Source organism: Cydia fagiglandana, chromosome Z (genome assembly GCF_963556715.1).
Source record: "Cydia fagiglandana chromosome Z, ilCydFagi1.1, whole genome shotgun sequence".
NCBI lineage: Eukaryota > Metazoa > Arthropoda > Insecta > Lepidoptera > Tortricidae > Cydia > Cydia fagiglandana.
The window spans coordinates 31,401,322-31,420,403 of NC_085959.1; the positions used below are offsets into that span (position 1 = coordinate 31,401,322).

Consider the following 19,082-nt stretch of genomic DNA (forward strand, 5'->3'; position numbering starts at 1 on the left):
TATAATGAGCTTAATAACAATGTAAACAATAATTTCTTAGAATTAGACCAAGAAAAGTATGCAGCGATTTCGATAGCCCACGCAGTGCAAGTGTTATTTATACGTCATGATTTCATAGAAGTTTGACGTTTAAAATAACACTTGCATTGCTTGGGCTATCAAAAACGCTGCAGACTTTTCTCGGTTTAACTCTATTTTAATTTTAAACTTGTACCGGGAAATTTCAATATTTTATTTATCAGTTTTAGAGCAGTAAACTGAAACACCAATCAACATATAATTATAATTATTTATTACGTCTATATTTATGTAGGTATTTTTATTAGTTATGAACAATAACAAATTGTTGGTGGTAACTACTGACAATAAAAACGAACTAAGTACATATTAGTATATTACTATTTTTTAAGAAACTGAGCTTTAGTCAATTCAAGACATTTGAACATTTTGAAGATTAGGCATAGCTAGCCCGACGACCGATAAATTTAAAGCTTTAGGGCTGATTTAGTTTCATTGTGGACTGTAGGTTACATCCAATTCAACCGACCGATCAAAACCCGCAATGTAATGAAACTCTCGAGTTCTCGCATCGTGTAAATGAGCCCTTATGCAGTGGTGACAATCAGTGGTATATTTCAGAGTGGAAGGAGTGACGCGCAGCCCGGTATTCTCGCACGTGTCAGCCAGCATGGCGGGGCTGACGACGGTGCGCGCGTGCGGCGCGCAGGTGATGCTGCAGCGACACTTCGACGACAAGCAGGACGTGCACACCGCCGCCTGGTCAGTCTCTACACCTTCTTTTTCTTTCTTTCTGGCGTTATCCCGGCATTTTACCACGGCTCATGGGAGCCTGGGGTCCGCTTGACAACTAATCCCATGATTTGACGTAGGCACTAGTTTTTACGAAAGCGACTGCCATCTGACCTTCCAACCCAGAGGGGAAACTAGGCCTTATTGGGATTAGTCCGGTTTCCTCACGATGTTTTCCTTCACCGAAAAGCGACTGGCAAATATCAAATGATATTTCGTACATAAGTTCCGATAAACTCATTGGTACGAGCCGGGGTTTGAACCCGCGACCTCCGGATTGAAAGTCGCACGCTCTTACCGCTAGGCCACCAGCGCTTCCTTGGTCAGTCTCTACACCATACACTAGGAATCCTCTATAGATCGTTTTTTTTAGCATTGAAAATAAGGTAAACAATCTTGATGTTTCTTTTAATTGAAAACCACATTTTAAAAATAAGTTAGGGCAAATATGTAACTATTATGGATCTAATACGATCATTTATATTCTTCTGCTTTCATAAGTAATAGTTACTGCTTTCATAAGTACCGAGTTAAAAGACATGTCAAGATCGCTTACCTTCTTTCAAGTTCTTTCTAATGCTAAAAAAAACGAACTATAGACGGAGCTAAGAGCAATTATTTCATGAAACCGATGCTGCCAAAAATACAGGGGTGCGGGGGACGAGGTGAGCGAGTGCCGTGCCGTGATTGGTCCGCTCAAAGACACGTGGGCGTCACTCAAAGACATTTGATCGAAAATGGAGTAAAACTACCGTATATTTGTGGCAGAGGTGCTATGTCTGGAGGATTTTAGTCTGTGGTCTACACTAAATTACCATGTTAGCTTGGAATCGGGTTTGCGTACTTCAGGTATGTACAATCGACGTCAAACAGTTTACCATTTTCGCCTTCTTACGAAGGAGTAAGGTGCAAAAGTGTAACATCTCTTTGACGTAGACTGTACGTATGCGCTTAGCTTTTTTCGCAAACGTAAACTATTGACGTCATTATTTAATAGTTGTTCCTCTGTATACTTCATTATAATTAGCTTTATTAGTTAGTTGATAGAAGAAAAAAGTAATAAAACATACTCTGATTATTTCTATCGATTTCAGGTACTTGACGTTAGTCACAAACACAGCGTTTTCGATTTGGCTGTCCCTAATCTCTGCGAGCTACGTGGTGGTAGTCGCTTACACGTTCCTGTTCCTCAGTAGTAAGTAAATATGACCAAATATTCGAGGTCCTTATATGATACCTCAGCTGAAATGTATGCTTGTGATACTCGGAGTAATTAACAATGGAGCCGCCATTAACAGGCGTTCCCCTCTGTCGAAAATAGGCGGCCAATGGTCAACCACTTGTCAACCATATGTATGGACTGACGTTTATCTGACATGACGTACCTATACATTTGATGTGCCCTTCCCCCGCAAAAAACGGCAGACTATTTTGTACCGAAAATTTTAGACATGGCGTCTCCGTTGTTAATTACTCCGAGTTGTGATACGATCAAGCTGGTCTGCTGATGGTGGCCGATAGTGACAGGGGTGAAAACAAGACAACCTCTTGAAGTTAGGGCTATTTAGATGAATAGAGTAAATATAGAAGATTATCTAAAGTAAAGCCATTTCGTTGTCGATCTATATTTGGGGACCTATTCTCACTCTAAACCCACTAAAATAAAAATTCACTAACTGTTCTATCCACTGCTGGGCAAAGGCCTCTTGAAGGTAGTGGGCAGAGCTTCGGATGCGATCGTGTCAGCATTCCGGTGGCTGTGCGGATGTCACGTTGTCTTGCCCAGGGTGCTTCTGTAAAACTCTACCTAGTAGCCATTTACTAGGAGGTAATCTACCGGCCTAGCCAAGGTGACAATCGCTATCGCTTCGACAACGAAAAGCATTGTCTCTCTATCGCTCTTCCATATTAGCGCGACAGTGACAGTTGCGTTTCGATCGCTACGGAGCGTAAGCGATTGGCATCTTGGCTACGCGGCCTGTGATCCTTAATTACTACTAGGTCTCTTGTAATCTTGGGAGACGATATGCTCCAAATAATAATAATAACTGTTCTATCATATTTTAAGACTCGGTAAAGACGAAAGCTGGCGACGTCGGGCTGGCAATCAGCCAGGGCCTCATCCTGGTGAACATGGTGCAGTACGGCGTGAAGCAGATCACCGAGGTGATATCGCAGATGACGAGCGTGGAGCGCGTCACACAGTACACTACTCTACCGAAGGAGGTAAATACATTCGTCAAGTCATGTGAGCTCGTAAATAAATGTCAGGCGTTTTGGTGTATTCCCATATGTTCCCGCTCTGCGTGATCGCCGCCATACATGAGGCGGAATGCAAATGGGAATGATTCATATGAAGAGCCTATTCCCATTTGTGCCCGATGGGGAGAAATGGGAATACACCGGTGTTTTGGATGGTTTATGACTGTTCTGTCTAACAGAGCGGTTGGTTCCTGCACTGGTTGGTTAAATAGACATTTGATCCTCACAAGAACCAGGCGACTGAGGCTTGAGAGCAGGAAAAAAGGAAAACAAATCCACTTATATATCATATCAAGAAAAGACAGCTTATAATTTCATGTTTATACCAGTAGCGTCTCATTGAAAACCGGCGAGCGTTATGATTGTGAACACATGTGTATTGTGCAAGTGAGTTGCAATACTTGCAATAAATATAATAATCATTGTTATTATAGGAAACATCCGGGCCCTCGCCTCCGCCGGGCTGGCCGCAGCGCGCCAGGCTCGTCTTCAAGGACCTGTACCTGCGCTACGACAAGGAAGCAGAGCCCGTGCTTAAAAACCTCAACATCACTATTGAGAGCGGTTGGAAGGTACGTATCTGAACCCCTTGGCCTCTGACAATTTAAATTTCTATATAAAAAAACTCGAGGTCGTTTTTGGCTGGCCAATTTAGACCCTTGGGACTCCAGGCCCCAATTTCACATCGGTGACAGGTGCGACGAATTGTAAAATCACTATTGCTGACGTCACAGGCGTCCATGGGCTACGATTACCACTTACCATCGGGCGGGCCGTATTCCTGTTTGCCACCATCGTTGTATTATTTAAAAAAACTTTATTATATCGGAAAAAAACAGATATTTCTCCTGCGAAGTTTCTGACAATTGTCAAAGATTTAGAAGAATTGTAGGTAATTCTTGACAGGTAATGAGTTATATGTCGGAATTTCGTGACAATTGTAGTGTTTCTTGTGACAATTGTCTTAAACTTAGCAAGAGAAATATGTTTTTTTTCCGATATCATAAAGTTTTTTTTAATAATACAATGATGGTGGCAAACAGGAATACGGCCCGCCCGATGTTAAGCGGTAACCGTAGTTCATGGGTGCCTGTGACGTCAGCAACAGTGATTTTACAATTCGTCGCACCTGTCACGTTGGTGAAACAGGGGCCAGGGGTTAATTATATATGGAACCTATTCTCTTCGGTATTACGTATTTTCATTTACAGTAATCCTCACTTTATTCGCAAAATTAGTTTTTTAGCGAATCTAATTTATGCTAGTTGACTGAAGCGTCAAGGACTGAACGAAGATTTTTTTAAATATTTTTATCCTTATGAATTTTATCGCGAGGTCTACGGTTCACAGCGCCACTAGTTATAATATGTTCTATAATGTGTTCGTAGGTGGGCGTAGTGGGACGCACGGGCGCGGGCAAGTCCTCGCTGATATCGGCACTCTTTCGTCTGGCGCCGATCGACGGCAACGTGTACATCGACGACGTCGACACTGGCTCGATCGCTCTCAAGGTTACTATTAGTTTGTCAAAGGACTGTCTCATTTCAATCAGAGACATAGGATCATACTATCTTCGTCATACACTAGTACTAGCATCCAAAAGAAAGGATGAGTATAGTTTTCCTGGTTCTTACTGACTGACAAATTGGTTTGACCACGTAAGTACATATATTTTTAGTATGGTCTACGTCAAACGTATGTTTCCGGTTTCGACCCTATTTCTATTATAATTAGGAAAATAAACTTGTATCATATGCCTATCTATTGACAACAACACTATAGTCATAGAGTGAGGCATTTTTTTTTTTACATTTACCTACTGTAGATTAACATACGCTTTATTTTTATAAACAGGAACTGAGAGCAAAAATTGCAATAATTCCGCAAGAGCCAGTGTTGTTCTCAGCTAGCCTGCGCTATAACATGGATCCGTTCGACAAATATACCGACGCAGACATTTGGAGAGCTTTGGAACAGGTAATTTTTTCTACAACATATTGTCATCACTGGTGATTGCCAGGGTTTGCTAAGGGAACATGGCACGGGTCTTCTCAGCAACAACATTTCAAGAATTAGCACCAACTTTTAACAAAACCACTGCCATTTGACATCCCAGCCCAGACAAAACGTATAGGCACCTACGTTTTAGTTTCGTTTACGTAACAGGTTCATTCCCAACTGTCCCCATCCCAAGTTACCAAAGCGGGAACAGATAGGGAAACCCCTGGCGGTGTTCAATAACAAATATATCGAATATCGCTTAGGTGGAGCTTAAGCAGAGCGTGACGTCACTTTCGGCGGAGGTTGCGTCGGGTGGCTCCAACTTCAGCGCGGGACAGAGACAGCTGCTGTGCCTGGCGCGCGCCGCTCTCGCACGCAATCGTCTACTCGTGCTCGACGAGGCCACCGCCAACGTTGACCCCAAGTAAGATCGACGACTAACGTACGCGAAATTGAACTTTAACATCTTAACAATAGAGTCCCTTTCAGATAGACAGACATTAAAGCCAATCATAATTGTTATTGTTACAGCACTGATGCGTTGATACAGAAGTCCATCCGCAAGTACTTCGCGGAGTGTACGGTGCTGACGGTCGCGCACCGGCTGCATACCGTCGCGGACTCTGACCGAGTCATTGTGAGTATAATCCTTCTACACTCCAACAAATGTTTGGTCCTTAATTTACGACTGACGGCCGATACAATGACCAAAAAGGAATGATTGACCTTCGACACAGCAACATGCCACGCCACTATCTGTCCCGTTATGTTAATGGCAAATCAGAGCTTCATAAGTTATAGGCATTAAGGTTCAAATGACAAACCTTCATATTCCGTAACTGTGCACATAATTTGAGAGATCGCGCGCTTTAGCAGTGCCGCTATTTTTAATGAAACTTGTATTGTTTAGGTAATGGAGGCGGGACAAATCGTGGAGATCGGTCACCCCCACGAGCTGCTGCAAAACCCGGACGGACACTTCTCGGGCATGGTAAAGCAGCTGGGCCCCGGCTCCGAGCAGAGCCTGCGCGAGATCGCGAGCGCCGCGCACAAGGAGCACATACGCTACGTCGACGCTGACGACGCCCCAAAAGTTACCACTTAAACCCTACTACAGACAACGACGACACGCCTTACGGAAAACTAAAGACAAATAATGTATACCGCGTGCCTCATCATTATTGTGAAGATGGCGCCACTTGTAGAGTTAGTTCTCTAAGGAGTGTGAAACTTTTTCAATGGAGGTGTCTGGTCAGCCTTAACTTTGCTATATCTTTTTTTTTATAAATGTGACAATGATATAAAACTAGGGACAAATAAGGGAAATGGGATTATGATTTGTTATTTTAAGTAGTCATGTACTGTATAGAAATTATAAACAGAAACAGATGTCATACATGGTACTAGAAAAAAGTGAAGAAGCTCACTCAGTGGTGGAGGCCAATTCCGATAGTTCTTAGATGCTTGTTTGAGTCCTGCCATTGCCACTGGAGGGCTAGGTCACTGTTGTACATGACATCTATTTGTGTTTATAATTATAATAATTAATTAATAATCGCTATAAGGTTTAAATTATCGACACGACAAAAAACTTACATCCCTCACGTTACAGACCACGACTTCCCTCCAGAAAAACTACTTATTGTACTTATAACAGTTATAACGTACTTAATACTGTTGGTGCTACTTGTAGAAATGAAAAGAGTGATTTTGCTGAATACAAACATTTACACTATAATCATGAATCATGATATACATCATCATCATATCAGCCCTTTATCGCCCACTGCTGAGCATAGGCCTCTCTTCTAGTACGCCACTTGTCCCGGTCCTGAGCTGATGATGATATACATACCTACATATTATTATGTTGTCACAAAAATGAAATTTGTCGCAAAGGTTTATTAATACAGATGAGATTAATGGCACAACTGCTTTCCAGTAAACTTATTATTATGTGTATTTTTTACACAGGCTTAAAAATACATTTAAGAGAGAAATGGCTTTATAAAAGCCTTATATTGGTTAAATATAAGTAATGGACATTTGAATGTGATTAAATCCAAATATTATTGTGATTTGATGTAAAATGATTAAATTTGAATACATTTTTTGATGTTATGAAAGACTAAGATGTTATTATTTATTATCCTGTTTTACAGCATTAATTAACCTACATTTATATTTCTTGAGATCCACAAAGTTACAATTTTATCTCATATAAAGCACAACCAATTTTAGACCAATACAAATATAATATGTAAGATTAACACATTAATTTATTTATACCGGTTCCAAGCCTAGATCCTTCCTTCTAAATAGGCGATATTAATTGATAACAACAACGGAGGGTATTAAGTTGATTTAAGGATAATGATTTGCAAGAAAATCACCAACATATTTAATTTGTCACTGTATATTAATAGTTTGTATTTCATTTTCAAATAACATCAAACTCTAAAATGCAGTATGTATAGTATTAATAAAAATGATCTCATTATTTCTTATAAATATAACATTAATCAAGAAAATGCAACTGGTCAGTAGATCAAGACAATTTTTATTTTATTAAGGGGAAAAGGGCATCGAGTTATTTTTGGCAACTCTCAAAAACATTCACAATCAACCAGTACATACAGTCAAAGTCTAAAATATTGATACAGATAAGGGGCCTAAATTATCTAATGGCTCCTCTACACGATGGGCCAACGCCGGCCACTCCAAGGGACGCATTTATGCATTAGAGGGAGCAAGTGATATTGCTATTTCATTCTACCGCATGGCTGTGTCCCTTGGAGTGGCCGGCGTTGGCCCATCGTGTAGAGTAGCCATAAGAAACTACTATATTAATGTCCAGGCAATAAGCTTGCTGCTTTGCCTGTGTCAATAATTAACCTCCTAAGGCCCAGTCATACAAATGAAAAATCCAGAATTAGCCACCGAAATTTGAACCCCTAGTGCAGGGAATAGAGTTGATTTAGATTTTATTTGAAAATTGATCGAAACAAAACAAATGCGACTCTGTTCCAATTGAATATGATTTAAATTTCAGCGAACTGAATAAGTACTATAGGTAGGACCTTGGGCCTTTGGAGGTTAAGACCTTGACTGTAACTGTACATAGTTGTGAAGACAATTCATTATATTGCATACAATTACATTTCACTCACTCTTATCACTTATGTGTATACAAATTTTTTGATTAATAGGTATATATATACAAAACCCATATGAATAATTGCTATTCTTAAAAACACTGAATGTAGCATAGTATTGTGATGACAATATGGCTTATGTTATCTCGCAGACTTGTGTTGAAGCCTGCATTTTACACAACCACTTATTACTGTGTTCTGTACAGTGCCGCACTTCCTCTCACACTAACTGAACCTTTCCGTTTTTGACTAGTTCAGCTATTGGTTTGTACTGCAGGATGTGTTGTGATCCATCTGGAACATATGAAGATATTATATAGTAAAGAAGTAATGGTACAGCTCTGTTCTTTAGTTTACTGAGATTCTGAATAAGCTGAATGTCATGTAATCTGGCCAGGTATTCCTGACTGAAGCGGGGGCCTGACTCTCCAGACCGCTCTAAAGTAGGCAAGTTTTTAGGAATGTTGCAGAGCACTTACTTAAGTGCTACTAGTTCTATAGGCAATTGTCCACATTACTATTATAACCTTTCTTTCTATAATATACCTAGGTGGCAAACAAACAGACAAATCATCTGATGGTAAGCAATACTGCCCATGGACACTCATAACACCAGTGGCCTATTTTATAAAGCTACAAGTTACAATTTACACGCGGAAGTCTCTTTCTAACCCTATGTGTTAGAACGAGACTTCCGCTTGTAAATTGTAACTTGTAGCTTTATAAAATAGGCCACAGGCGGGTGGTAAGTGCATCACCAGCCTTTAATTTGAAGTATGCTCTTTATTATTGACAAATTACTACTACTATCTATCGCTAATCGCTATACATGCAGTCACTTATACTCTTTTTAAGTTTAAATGTATACTTAGATGGAAGTCGCACAGTCCTTACCTTCCAAGTCTATTTCTTCATCCTGGTCTCCAGGCTGGTCCTCTAGGACTACTCCAGTGATGGTGTCGTTCGCCTTCAGGAACACATGACTGTGTAAGTTAGGGTATACTGCCAGCTTGCTCAATTCCAGGCCTTGCATGTTGCCAGGCACTTTATTCAAAACAACTTTTTTTAAATGATTCTCCATGTTCAATAAATACTCCTGGGCATATTTGAACTCGGCCGGTGTCAGATAGTTGGTTCCTGATTCTATTCGTTGTCTTTCTTCATTAACTATGGGAATACAAAATTTCTCTATCTTATGTAGTCTAGTTTTTAAGTAATTACATATTACAAATTTTATTCTACTTAATTCCATTTTATGAATGGACGCTCTAAGATCCGTTTTAGGGAGTTTGTTGATGTTTCTTTCCATGTGCTGTATTTGTCCCAACATGCATTCTACCATATCGTTGCGGTGGGGTAGGATTTCTGGCGCTAAACGTTCATTTTGCCATGCGCACTGTACTGTTTTTAACACTGTTTCTACTGTGATTTCTTCGTCTTCACTTAATTCTATATCATCATTCAAATCCATTTCACAATTAACTAACTACACAAGCTTTTACAGCAGTATAACGAATAAAACAGACATAAATTTCAGTTCGTATCGTTTAGTTTACAATTTGATTGATTGAAATGATAGATCTTAGTTGCGTTCATATACTGTGAAATATATAGTATTTTATAAAATTTAGTTTCCTTTTTTAAACTTAGGAATAATAATTGTTAATGAATTATGTTTTAGCAGGTTTTAGGCACTCTTGATTCAAGTTCAGTTATTTTAAAATTTTCCCTTAAACATTAATCTCATTTGTGCCATTCGTCAATACCTAATTTCAGTGGTATCTGAACGCACCATGCGTTCAGTGCTCCACAGATCTGGCAAATAGCGCATCCGATTTGGATCAAATTTGGATTATATAAGTTGGTCAAGCTTATCTTGTCAGTAGAAAAAGGTAGCAAATTTGAAAAATGTAGGCGCGAAGGGATAGCGTCTCATAGAAAATTTGAATTTCGCGCCTTTTTCTACTGACAAGATCTGCTTGACCAAGTATATATTCTATTATAAAGTTAGACCAAGAAAAGTCTGCAGTGATTTTGATAGCCTACGCAGTGCAAGTGATATTTTAAACGTCAAACTTCTATGAAATTGTGACGTATAAACAACAGTTGCACTGCGTGTGCTACCAAAATCGCTGCAGACTTTTTTTGGTCTAACTCTTTGATTTGGATACATAATAGCCGTAACACACTACCGTACCGCGACCTTGGTAACGCACCTATAAGCGGGAAAGAGGTATCTCTTTCTCGCTCTCACTTTGGTGCGGTAGCGTAGTGTTATTATGGCTTTAGCCTAGCCGCACACGCACGCAATGATATGATATGTCCAAGCGAGACAACGCTATAAATTTGTTGAACGACGTCCCGTTCCCACCTGAAAGGCCAGCCTTTGGGTTTGGGCCACCTAACACTAGTAGCGACACACAGCTCTAAGTCACTAAGTCCAGTAGTAATTTAAAAAAAAAATTTACTCCGTAATTCCGCCGTATTAGATCGTTATTATACCTAGTATTTTATATTTAGTTTTTATGTATAAATGTTGTATATAAATATTTAAATCTTATATGTAAAAATTCTTATAAATATCGGGAAAATAAACGTACCTACTTATTAATAGAAATAGAAGCAAAAAACGAATTCCGTATTGTAATTTTTTTTAAAGTTCTCTTGTAATAATATAAAGATAAAATAACTAAGGGGCATAGCAATTAGCTGTTAAGATATACTACTACATCTACTACCTTCTTACCTTCATCAAATTGTGTATAATACCTTTATTAATAATTGTCTTGAATGTTAATATGTATTATCTAGAGGAAAATTGGGACTAATTTTGTATGGAGAAGCGGTCACGCGAGTTCGTCCCCTTTCCTCTTAAGTAGCCCTATACAGAAGTTGTGTTTTGATAGGGCTACCATTTCTTCAGCTACCCATATAAAAAAAAACCTACGTAAATAAGGTTAGCGCAGATGGCTGTTTTATACCAGGGTGACGTCTTGAGAACGAGCACCACACCGGTACATAACTAAGTAAATCTTATAGAAATATGTATTATCCTTCTTCCTCGCGTTATCCCGGCATTTCGCCACGGCTCATGAGAGCCTGGGGTCCGCTTGACAACTAATCCCATGATTTGACGTAGGCACTAGTTTTTACGAAAGCGACTGCCATCTGACCTTCCAACCCAGAGGGTAAACTAGGCCTTATTGGGATTAGTCCGGTTTCCTCACGATGTTTTCCTTCACCGAAAAGCGACTGGTAAATATCAAATGATATTTCGTACATAAGTTCCGAAAAACTCATTGGTACGAGCCGGGGTTTGAACCCGCGACCTCCAGATTACAAGTCGCACGCTCTCACCTCTAGGCCACCTGCGCAGGAATATGTTTTATACATACTGACCAACAAGATACCTACTTATAGGTAAAGGTACTCCAGAAACGTGGCCCGTTTTGCAACAATCCAGTTACTTAAATGCCTTTATGCAGGGTGCATCTTAGGTGGTGGGTAATCCTGTTACAGCCCCCCTCGATGCGTCTTATAGCGTTCATAACTACATTAGCGAACTGGCTAAACTCAAGACAGGGAATGCACCGAAGCAACTAAATAATAATAAATATTATGTCTGTATTTTTACTATCAGATTCGGGGTTTTTACTTCACAAATTTCATAAGCAATCAATAAAATTCAACTTATAAAATTTGACCAAATCTACCCGTCGTGGAATGCCGTATTTGCCGTCATGTTCTGTCTGATGATCAAAGAGTACCTAGTATTAGTTAGTATAAATATCTGCTGATCTAGCGACGACACGTCTCTCCTACGACCGCATAAGGTAGTATTGGTAGTACTTACCTACAAAATACGTAGGTACTCCTTCTCTGTTAAATAACCTTCCTGAATAAAATCATTATTTATACAGGGTGTAAAAACCTTGCATTTTCAGTAGGTATTGTGTTCTGACTACAAATTACAAAAACTCCATACAAAGTTCAAAAACTCATCGCGTCAAAAAAATTTAACACTATACCGAATGCCTGTAATAAACAATAAGTAGGTACCTAGAGTCTGGCTAGCCAAAAATTGTTGACAGATATTTCGTTGTTGTATCACCAATTGTCTATGATTTGAAAAAAAGCTAAAAGTCAGTTGTCGATTTATGTCATTCATTCAAATTGTTTGCGGTTTTTATGGGGTTTATTTTAAATAATATTAATAATTTCTATGCTGAGTGAGGTTCACAAACTATTATTTAAGCTCGTAAATAATTACGACAATGTGCGAAGTCGACGTGTAGCGTTGTATAATGAAAAAGTGCAATGTTTACAACTTCTAACCAAATGTAAACAAAATACGAGGTTGGTGCTCTATAAATATTTTGATACTTTAAGTACTAGTTCTAACATTTGCCGATTACTTTGATTAAGTACGTGAATTTATTAATGCCTGAATCTCATAAATAGGACAAGTGTATAAAGAAACGGATAAATTAAAAGTTCTGAAAAATATCTATAAAATCTAAATATTGGAACGTAAACATGTGTGTTTGTCGTTGACTGTACTTTAAATAGTGGTAGAAATTATGTGAGCTGACTTTGAGTGCACTTAAACGTTTATTTAGCTTATTTCCTTAGGTACCTTATTTGTGCACAGAATATCAAAGATATTGTCTAGTATCAAAACTATAATTCCTACTACACAAAGTGTGACCAGCCCAAGATTTTTTGAATTTCCCGCCAATAATTTAGGTAAAATTTCAGTAGCCAGACTCTAGCTGTGAATATTGTCCGCAGAATCGGGTATTACGACAGAAATAGGTCAAATAGGTTTCTCAAGCAAATTTTAAATAATCTTTGATTCAGGGAGTTTGCGAAATGTTAAAGATACATATTAGGTACTGCAATGTGTAAACTTTCGATAGGTAAGTACCTATAGCCAAACACGACAGATTCGATTAATACTTACTTAATCCTTTTTTCGTCTCTGTAAAAATGGAAGTCTGAATAAATTCTACCTCCATACATTAAGTACGCTGATGATGTAGTGCTGTACAAGTGTACATACCTACCGAAATAAGCTAACAGAAGTGTTTTTTTTTTACTTTTTCGCAGATGGTGAAGCGTCAACCCTGTTGAAGCATTGTGTCGTATTAAAAAACTATATTGAATTATGAAAATCGATTTTGCTCCATGACGTATATCCAGAGGACACTTATAAAGAGCTGGTGGCGCGGGCAGCGGCGAGTCACCTCCAACCTGCAGCCTCGACCACCCTCACGTACGGGTTTGGTTATTCTATACTTAAGACTGGAGTAGTTCGTGCAGCGATTTTCTTCAGTATTTTTGGGATAACCATCTCGTAGGAATTTCCTCTTTTTAAGTAAGTACCTACCGGCATGCTAATGGTTACCTATTGTACTTATATTTACTTATGTTATTTTTTGACTAAGTTTAACAGTTTGGCCTATGTTATAAATTTAAGTTTATAGCAATAGCAGAAAATTTAAGAATTGCACATGTGTATAATGTCTAGAAAATGTAAGCGCTAGTAAAAGTTAGACCAAGATAAGTCTGCAACGATTTTAAGCACACGCAGTGAAAGTGTTATTTTAAACGTCAATCTTCTATGGAATTATGACGTATAAATAACACTTGCGCTACGTGTGATATTAAACTCGTTGCAGGCTTGGTTTAACTCTAATAAACAATTGAATGAATTTACAATAACACGATGGTGGGGCAAAGGTCGCAAAAGTAGATAATGAGCGGTGTAGGTACCTAATAAATCAATAATGACACTTTTTGCATCTAAAAAGTGTTATTATCTGTTTTTTTCGTCCAAAGGTTTATCAGTACCATCGAACGATGGACCCGGGCCCTGGAATCGCCGCGCTCCAGGCGTGGGGCGGGCAGGTGGCCGCCTACGGCGCCGCTAACCAGACGGTCGTCGACAAGGTGCTGCCTGAAATGCTGCACATGATCGACCCACACTGGTAACTTAACACTTACGCTGCGTCTTACCTAAGCGAAGAACTCCCGAACGGGACGCGCGCCGGGCGGCGGGCCCAAGGCGTTCGCGTTCGTAGTGAGATCGCCCACATAAAGCCTCGTCTCCATATCGCGCGGCAAACCATCGAACATTCGCGCGGCAGCCGCGCGAGCCAATGGTTCGATGGTTTGCCGCGCGATATGGAGGCGAGGCTTAAGACACTTCTATAGGTATCAAAGGATTGATTCACCCCGCACCGCATCGCACCGCTTCGCGTTCGCTGTTGTTCGCCTACGTAACTAGTACCAGAGATATTTATAACTCCGTATAAGATAAATAAAGTCTAAGAAAAAAACGTGCCTCGGAAATCAAGAAAAAGTCATTCTCGAATAGATACCTTTGGCCTATTGTCGGCTAGATGGCGTTGACGACACCGTTTGATATTTAACAATTTAAACACATATCAGTGATAGAACATGGGTTAGTATGGAATAATAAAAATTCAAAATCCGTAAACATATGTTGATTAATTTATACATTTTCAATTTTCTTTTAAGTTTTAATCGTGTCGATAGATGGCAGTAAATGTACCGTGACTACAAAATTTACTTTGGCAATAGCCCTCTATACTATCTATTCTCTTTTGTAGTACGCTGCGTTACTAACTCAGGCAGACTCCACAAAATAGTGAGACGCAATCGACATAAAAGATGATCTGATGGACCCCGATTACTCACACATTGAGTGCCGGGAACCCGCTCGGCGGGTTCTCTGTGCGTAGTCGCGCGCTTTCCTCTACAAAGCGGGAAAACGCTGGGATCGGCTACGAGCGTAGCGCTACCAGAACGTTGGCAGTGTATGTGTTAAATGTGTCTATTTCACGATGTGTTAAGTATTTTGTTTTCTCACAGGTACCAATTCCCTCCTATGAATCCGCTATGGCACGGTCTATTGGGCTTCACCATTGGTGTACTCGGCTTTGTTTCAATCACCGGCAACGGAATGGTCATTTACATCTTCACGTGCACTAAAGTAATTTATTCATTCTTAAGGAAGACTCACGCTAGACCGGGTCGGCCCGGGCCGAGGCGGCCGACATATTATAATTTTCTATGACAGCTGATTGCTGATCACCTGATCCCGTGGTGGTTTCCATAGAAAACGAAGCGCCGGAAGCTCGGCCCCGGCCCGGTCTAGCGTGAGTCTTTAGTCAGAATCTTTTATGAAATATATAGTACATCGTTAGGTACCTAATTAGTTACCTACAATTAATTGTATTCTGTAATGCTTTCAGTCTCTCAAAACCCCATCGAATTTACTCGTAGTGAACTTGGCATTCTCGGATTTCCTCATGATGTGCTGCATGTCTTGGCCTATGGTAGTCAATTGCTATAATGAAACGTGGGTTTGGGGTAAGTTTGACTTTAAACGTTCTTTTGGATCATTATCACAAAGAAAATTGCACGTGAAACGTGATATCTTCGTACTAGTAACTAATACCTACTGTGAACTAACTATTCGTTAATACTTCGAACAGGACCTCTGGCATGTGAACTGTACGCTTGTGCGGGATCTCTATTCGGCTGCGCTTCTATTTGGACCATGACCATGATTGCTTTTGATCGATACAATGTCATCGTAAAGGGCATCGCTGCCAAGCCAATGACTAACAACGGGGCTCTGATGAGAATCCTTGGCATCTGGGCTTTCTCTCTTGCGTGGACACTTGCGCCTTTCTTCGGCTGGAACAGGTAAATTAAACTACATACCTTAGAACAAGGCTGAATACGTACCTAATCTGACCATTGCTCATATCCATACCAGATACAGTATGTGTCTGACCATGGGGCTTTAATTCCAGGGCTTGATTTTACTCGCTAAACTGAGCTACTTTTACTATGGGACCAACCCTAAAATCGGGGATTTTTTTTGACTTTTCCATAGAAAACGTCGACATCTGATCAGCCAAAATGTATAAAAAAGTAAAAAAAAATTCGGTCGGTCGGTGGTCGGTGCCATAATAAAAGTAGCGAGTAGAGTCGAGCCCTGGATTTAAAGCCCGATGGTCAGTAACACCCTGTATATTATGTATATTAAAACGGTAAATCACAAATATTCAGGTACGTGCCTGAGGGCAACATGACCGCTTGCGGAACCGACTACTTGAACAAGGACTGGGTGAGCCGCAGCTACATCCTCATCTACTCGGTGTTCGTGTACTTCATGCCTCTGCTGCTCATCATCTACTCTTACTTCTTCATCGTCCAGGTGATAAACTGATATATAATTGTCTATTTCATTATTTAAACACATTTAGTTAGATTTTGTCCGCGACTTCGTCTGCGTGGGATGATGATGATTGATAAAAACTTTCTTTGGACATAGGAATAAATCCCAGGCCTTAAAGTGATCTCCATACCAAGTTTCATGTAAATTGGTTCAGGGGTTTAAGCGTGAAGAGGTAACAGACATACATGTAGGTGGAGTTAGGGATAACAAGCAATAACGCAGGCATGGCATTTCTAAGCGAAAGTAATCGTACTCTACTGCGACTACTGTGATCTGCGAGATCCGAAGTTTCTGTATTTCCACATTTACCTACCACTGATGTCGTTACAAGTATGCTACCATGCATTCTTCCTCGCCGCCAGTAGCGGTAAACAAATCCAGTATGCTACACACGGACTGTTAAACAGAAAAGCGTGTGTTTCAGGCCGTAGCTGCACACGAAAAAGCCATGAGGGAGCAGGCCAAGAAGATGAACGTCGCTTCGCTCAGGTCATCTGAAAACGCCAACACCAGCGCCGAGTGCAAACTGGCAAAGGTAAATGAACTTACAAAGAAGTGCCTATTAACAGCCCTTTTCACGTTGTAATAGTTAGTAGGTATGGTCAATCAATTGGTCTCGTCGAATTACAAAATCCAACTGTAATTGAAGGGATGTTTACAAAAACAACATAACTGGATACACTGGTTGACACCTGAAACGATTTACAATGTTCTTAAAAAAGTGTCAACCGCTCTAAGCAGTTAATATGTTGTTTTTGTAAACATCCCTTCAATTGAAGCGGCCATACTCGAGCTCGTTATTTGTCGCCGATACGAGGGCAAGAGGCCCGACGGCATGAAACCGGTGCCTTGGCACCACTTGCATAGACTAAGCAAAATACCTGAATACCTATTTGCAGAAAGCATTATTTATTATTCAGGTCGCTCTGATGACCATCTCCCTGTGGTTCATGGCGTGGACCCCTTACCTGGTGATCAACTATGCCGGAGTGTTCGAGAACGCTAACATCAGCCCACTGGCCACCATCTGGGGTTCTCTCTTCGCCAAGGCTAATGCTGTCTACAATCCTATTGTTTACGGTATCAGGTCAGTCTTCTGTTTTGCTTAGGTATATCTAAACTAACCATTCATTATATAAAACCTAGTCTGTATTTTTTGCCCCCTCTTTCATAAACGCGCTACAAACCTCAATTAGCTAGGTAATAATCGTTTGTCTTTGTCTTTTTGGGATGAAACATAATCTAACTAAGGCAGGGGTGCGAAACTCCTCACTTCGGTCAAACCCGGCTCGGCTCGGCTCGGCTCAGCATTGCTTCGAGCAATTATTAGGGTTGGCACCACTTGAATTCCTTTTGCGTGCACGAACACAGATAAGATAATCACGTGATTTTTGACAACCCTAAATAGACGAAAGGGATAGTGCCATATATTGCTGAACCGCTATCAAACTTCGGTTTGGTAGGAAGTTTCCTTTCTGTACGGTAGTACTATTAATTAATTGTGACTAAAGTTATTTAAAGGCCTCTAAAGTTTTATGAATAAAAGGGTTAATCTATATGTGCATAGTTAAGAAAATTCTTGCTTTAGTTACTAATAAGAGTATGATAGATAGTAAGCAGGTTAAGTTAATGTCAGCAGTTAATTAAGGTACTTAGCCGTTGAGAGTGCAATAAGAATTAGTGTTGGGTTGCAGCCACCCGAAGTACCGCGCCGAGCTGTACAAGAAGTTCCCGTCGCTGTCTTGCCAGGCCTCGCCCGAGGACAGCGGCTCCGTGGCGTCGGGCGCCACCGCCGTCTCGGAGGAGAAGCCCTCAGCCTGAGCGCCCTCCGCCCGCCGACACCGACGCCACACCGCACGCGCCCCATTGGATACACGATATGCCTAAGCGATGTTATTGTTTATTTTTATACGAAAATATTTACATTTGTACAAAGTTATAAACTTGAGCATAGAGCGTGTGCTGGTTGCAAAATATTCAGGACAATTCTGAATCAAATTGTATTTTTTGTACAATCTACTCTTGCATATTTTGAGTTCACGCTTTGTGTTTCTTGTTGAACGTTGCACACTTTTCTTATAGGTACCATACATTTGTTTCAAATCGGCCGACGACATACGAAAAAATACAAAAAAATGTGTAATGAACTGCATGTCGCTAGGCCGCCCTTTACCCATGAGACTGCTCCTCTTAGAACATAGGTAGAACGATGATAACCGACAACGACACGCTCTGTAACTTGGATCAATAAACAATTAACTATCAAGCAAAATGGTTTGCAACCATTCTACATTGACTTTTATTATTAAACCCCTAAAAAATCTAGAATAGTCAGCTAGAGTGCGAGAGTGCGACTTGCGAAAACCTATTTAAAGCTAAAGAGACCCGTTCCAATATACCGTAGATTTTCGTACATTGACTCATATATATATATTATTATACTACTCTGCATTGACCCACCTGTTGACATTTGGACTGCGTTATGGAATAACGAACTACTTAGTTCGTTATAACGAACTACTTATTACTGCGTTATGGAATAACGAACTACTTAGTTCGTTATAACGAACTACTTATTA

The 19,082-nt window shown here is 40.1% G+C and overlaps 3 protein-coding genes across 4 annotated transcripts in view; 2 read left to right on the plus strand and 1 right to left on the minus strand.

The window, feature by feature from the left end:
- Positions 1-7,199, plus strand: part of LOC134678846 (ATP-binding cassette subfamily C member 4-like) — a 46,301-nt gene extending 39,102 nt beyond the window's left edge. The window contains exons 17-25 of the mRNA XM_063537552.1: positions 640-780; positions 1,905-2,005; positions 2,879-3,036; positions 3,507-3,644; positions 4,461-4,583; positions 4,927-5,049; positions 5,337-5,497; positions 5,605-5,710; positions 5,984-7,199. Coding sequence (XP_063393622.1) covers positions 640-780; positions 1,905-2,005; positions 2,879-3,036; positions 3,507-3,644; positions 4,461-4,583; positions 4,927-5,049; positions 5,337-5,497; positions 5,605-5,710; positions 5,984-6,178 — 1,246 coding nt within the window. The 3' untranslated portion in view covers positions 6,179-7,199. The remainder of the gene's footprint in view (positions 1-639; positions 781-1,904; positions 2,006-2,878; positions 3,037-3,506; positions 3,645-4,460; positions 4,584-4,926; positions 5,050-5,336; positions 5,498-5,604; positions 5,711-5,983) is intronic.
- Positions 7,200-7,943: 744 nt separating this feature from the next.
- Positions 7,944-9,773, minus strand: LOC134678860 (DNA replication complex GINS protein SLD5). The gene is made up of 2 exons (XM_063537576.1): positions 9,123-9,773; positions 7,944-8,522 (listed from the first exon to the last, which is right to left on the minus strand). Exons 1-2 carry the CDS (start codon positions 9,697-9,699, stop codon positions 8,449-8,451), a joined length of 651 nt encoding a protein of 216 aa, XP_063393646.1. The 5' UTR covers positions 9,700-9,773; the 3' UTR covers positions 7,944-8,448.
- Positions 9,071-18,793, plus strand: LOC134678857 (opsin-1). 2 transcript variants are annotated; one of them, XM_063537574.1, is made up of 9 exons: positions 9,071-9,082; positions 14,070-14,218; positions 15,126-15,246; positions 15,509-15,626; positions 15,752-15,965; positions 16,335-16,482; positions 16,928-17,038; positions 17,424-17,590; positions 18,198-18,793. In XM_063537574.1, the coding sequence occupies exons 2-9, from the start codon at positions 14,091-14,093 to the stop codon at positions 18,322-18,324; spliced, it is 1,134 nt and encodes a 377-aa protein (XP_063393644.1). In that variant the 5' UTR covers positions 9,071-9,082; positions 14,070-14,090; the 3' UTR covers positions 18,325-18,793. The 2 variants fall into 2 exon arrangements, with proteins under 2 accessions (XP_063393644.1, XP_063393643.1); XM_063537573.1 differs by lacking the exon at positions 9,071-9,082 and adding an exon at positions 13,455-13,605.
- Positions 18,794-19,082: the final 289 nt, after the last annotated feature.

What these genes read in the sequence shown, in the direction of transcription:
- LOC134678860 (XM_063537576.1), bottom strand. Translation starts at nt 9,699, where the DNA reads ATGGATTTGAATGATGATATAGAATTAAGTGAAGACGAAGAAATCACA. An exon ending in TGAAGAAATAGACTTGGAAG is followed by an intron (nt 8,523 to 9,122) that starts GTAAGGACTGTG and finishes CATATGTTCCAG; the next exon opens with ATGGATCACAACACATCCTG.
- LOC134678857 (XM_063537574.1), top strand. Translation starts at nt 14,091, where the DNA reads ATGGACCCGGGCCCTGGAATCGCCGCGCTCCAGGCGTGGGGCGGGCAG. An exon ending in CACATGATCGACCCACACTG is followed by an intron (nt 14,219 to 15,125) that starts GTAACTTAACAC and finishes GTTTTCTCACAG; the next exon opens with GTACCAATTCCCTCCTATGA. An exon ending in ACATCTTCACGTGCACTAAA is followed by an intron (nt 15,247 to 15,508) that starts GTAATTTATTCA and finishes TAATGCTTTCAG; the next exon opens with TCTCTCAAAACCCCATCGAA.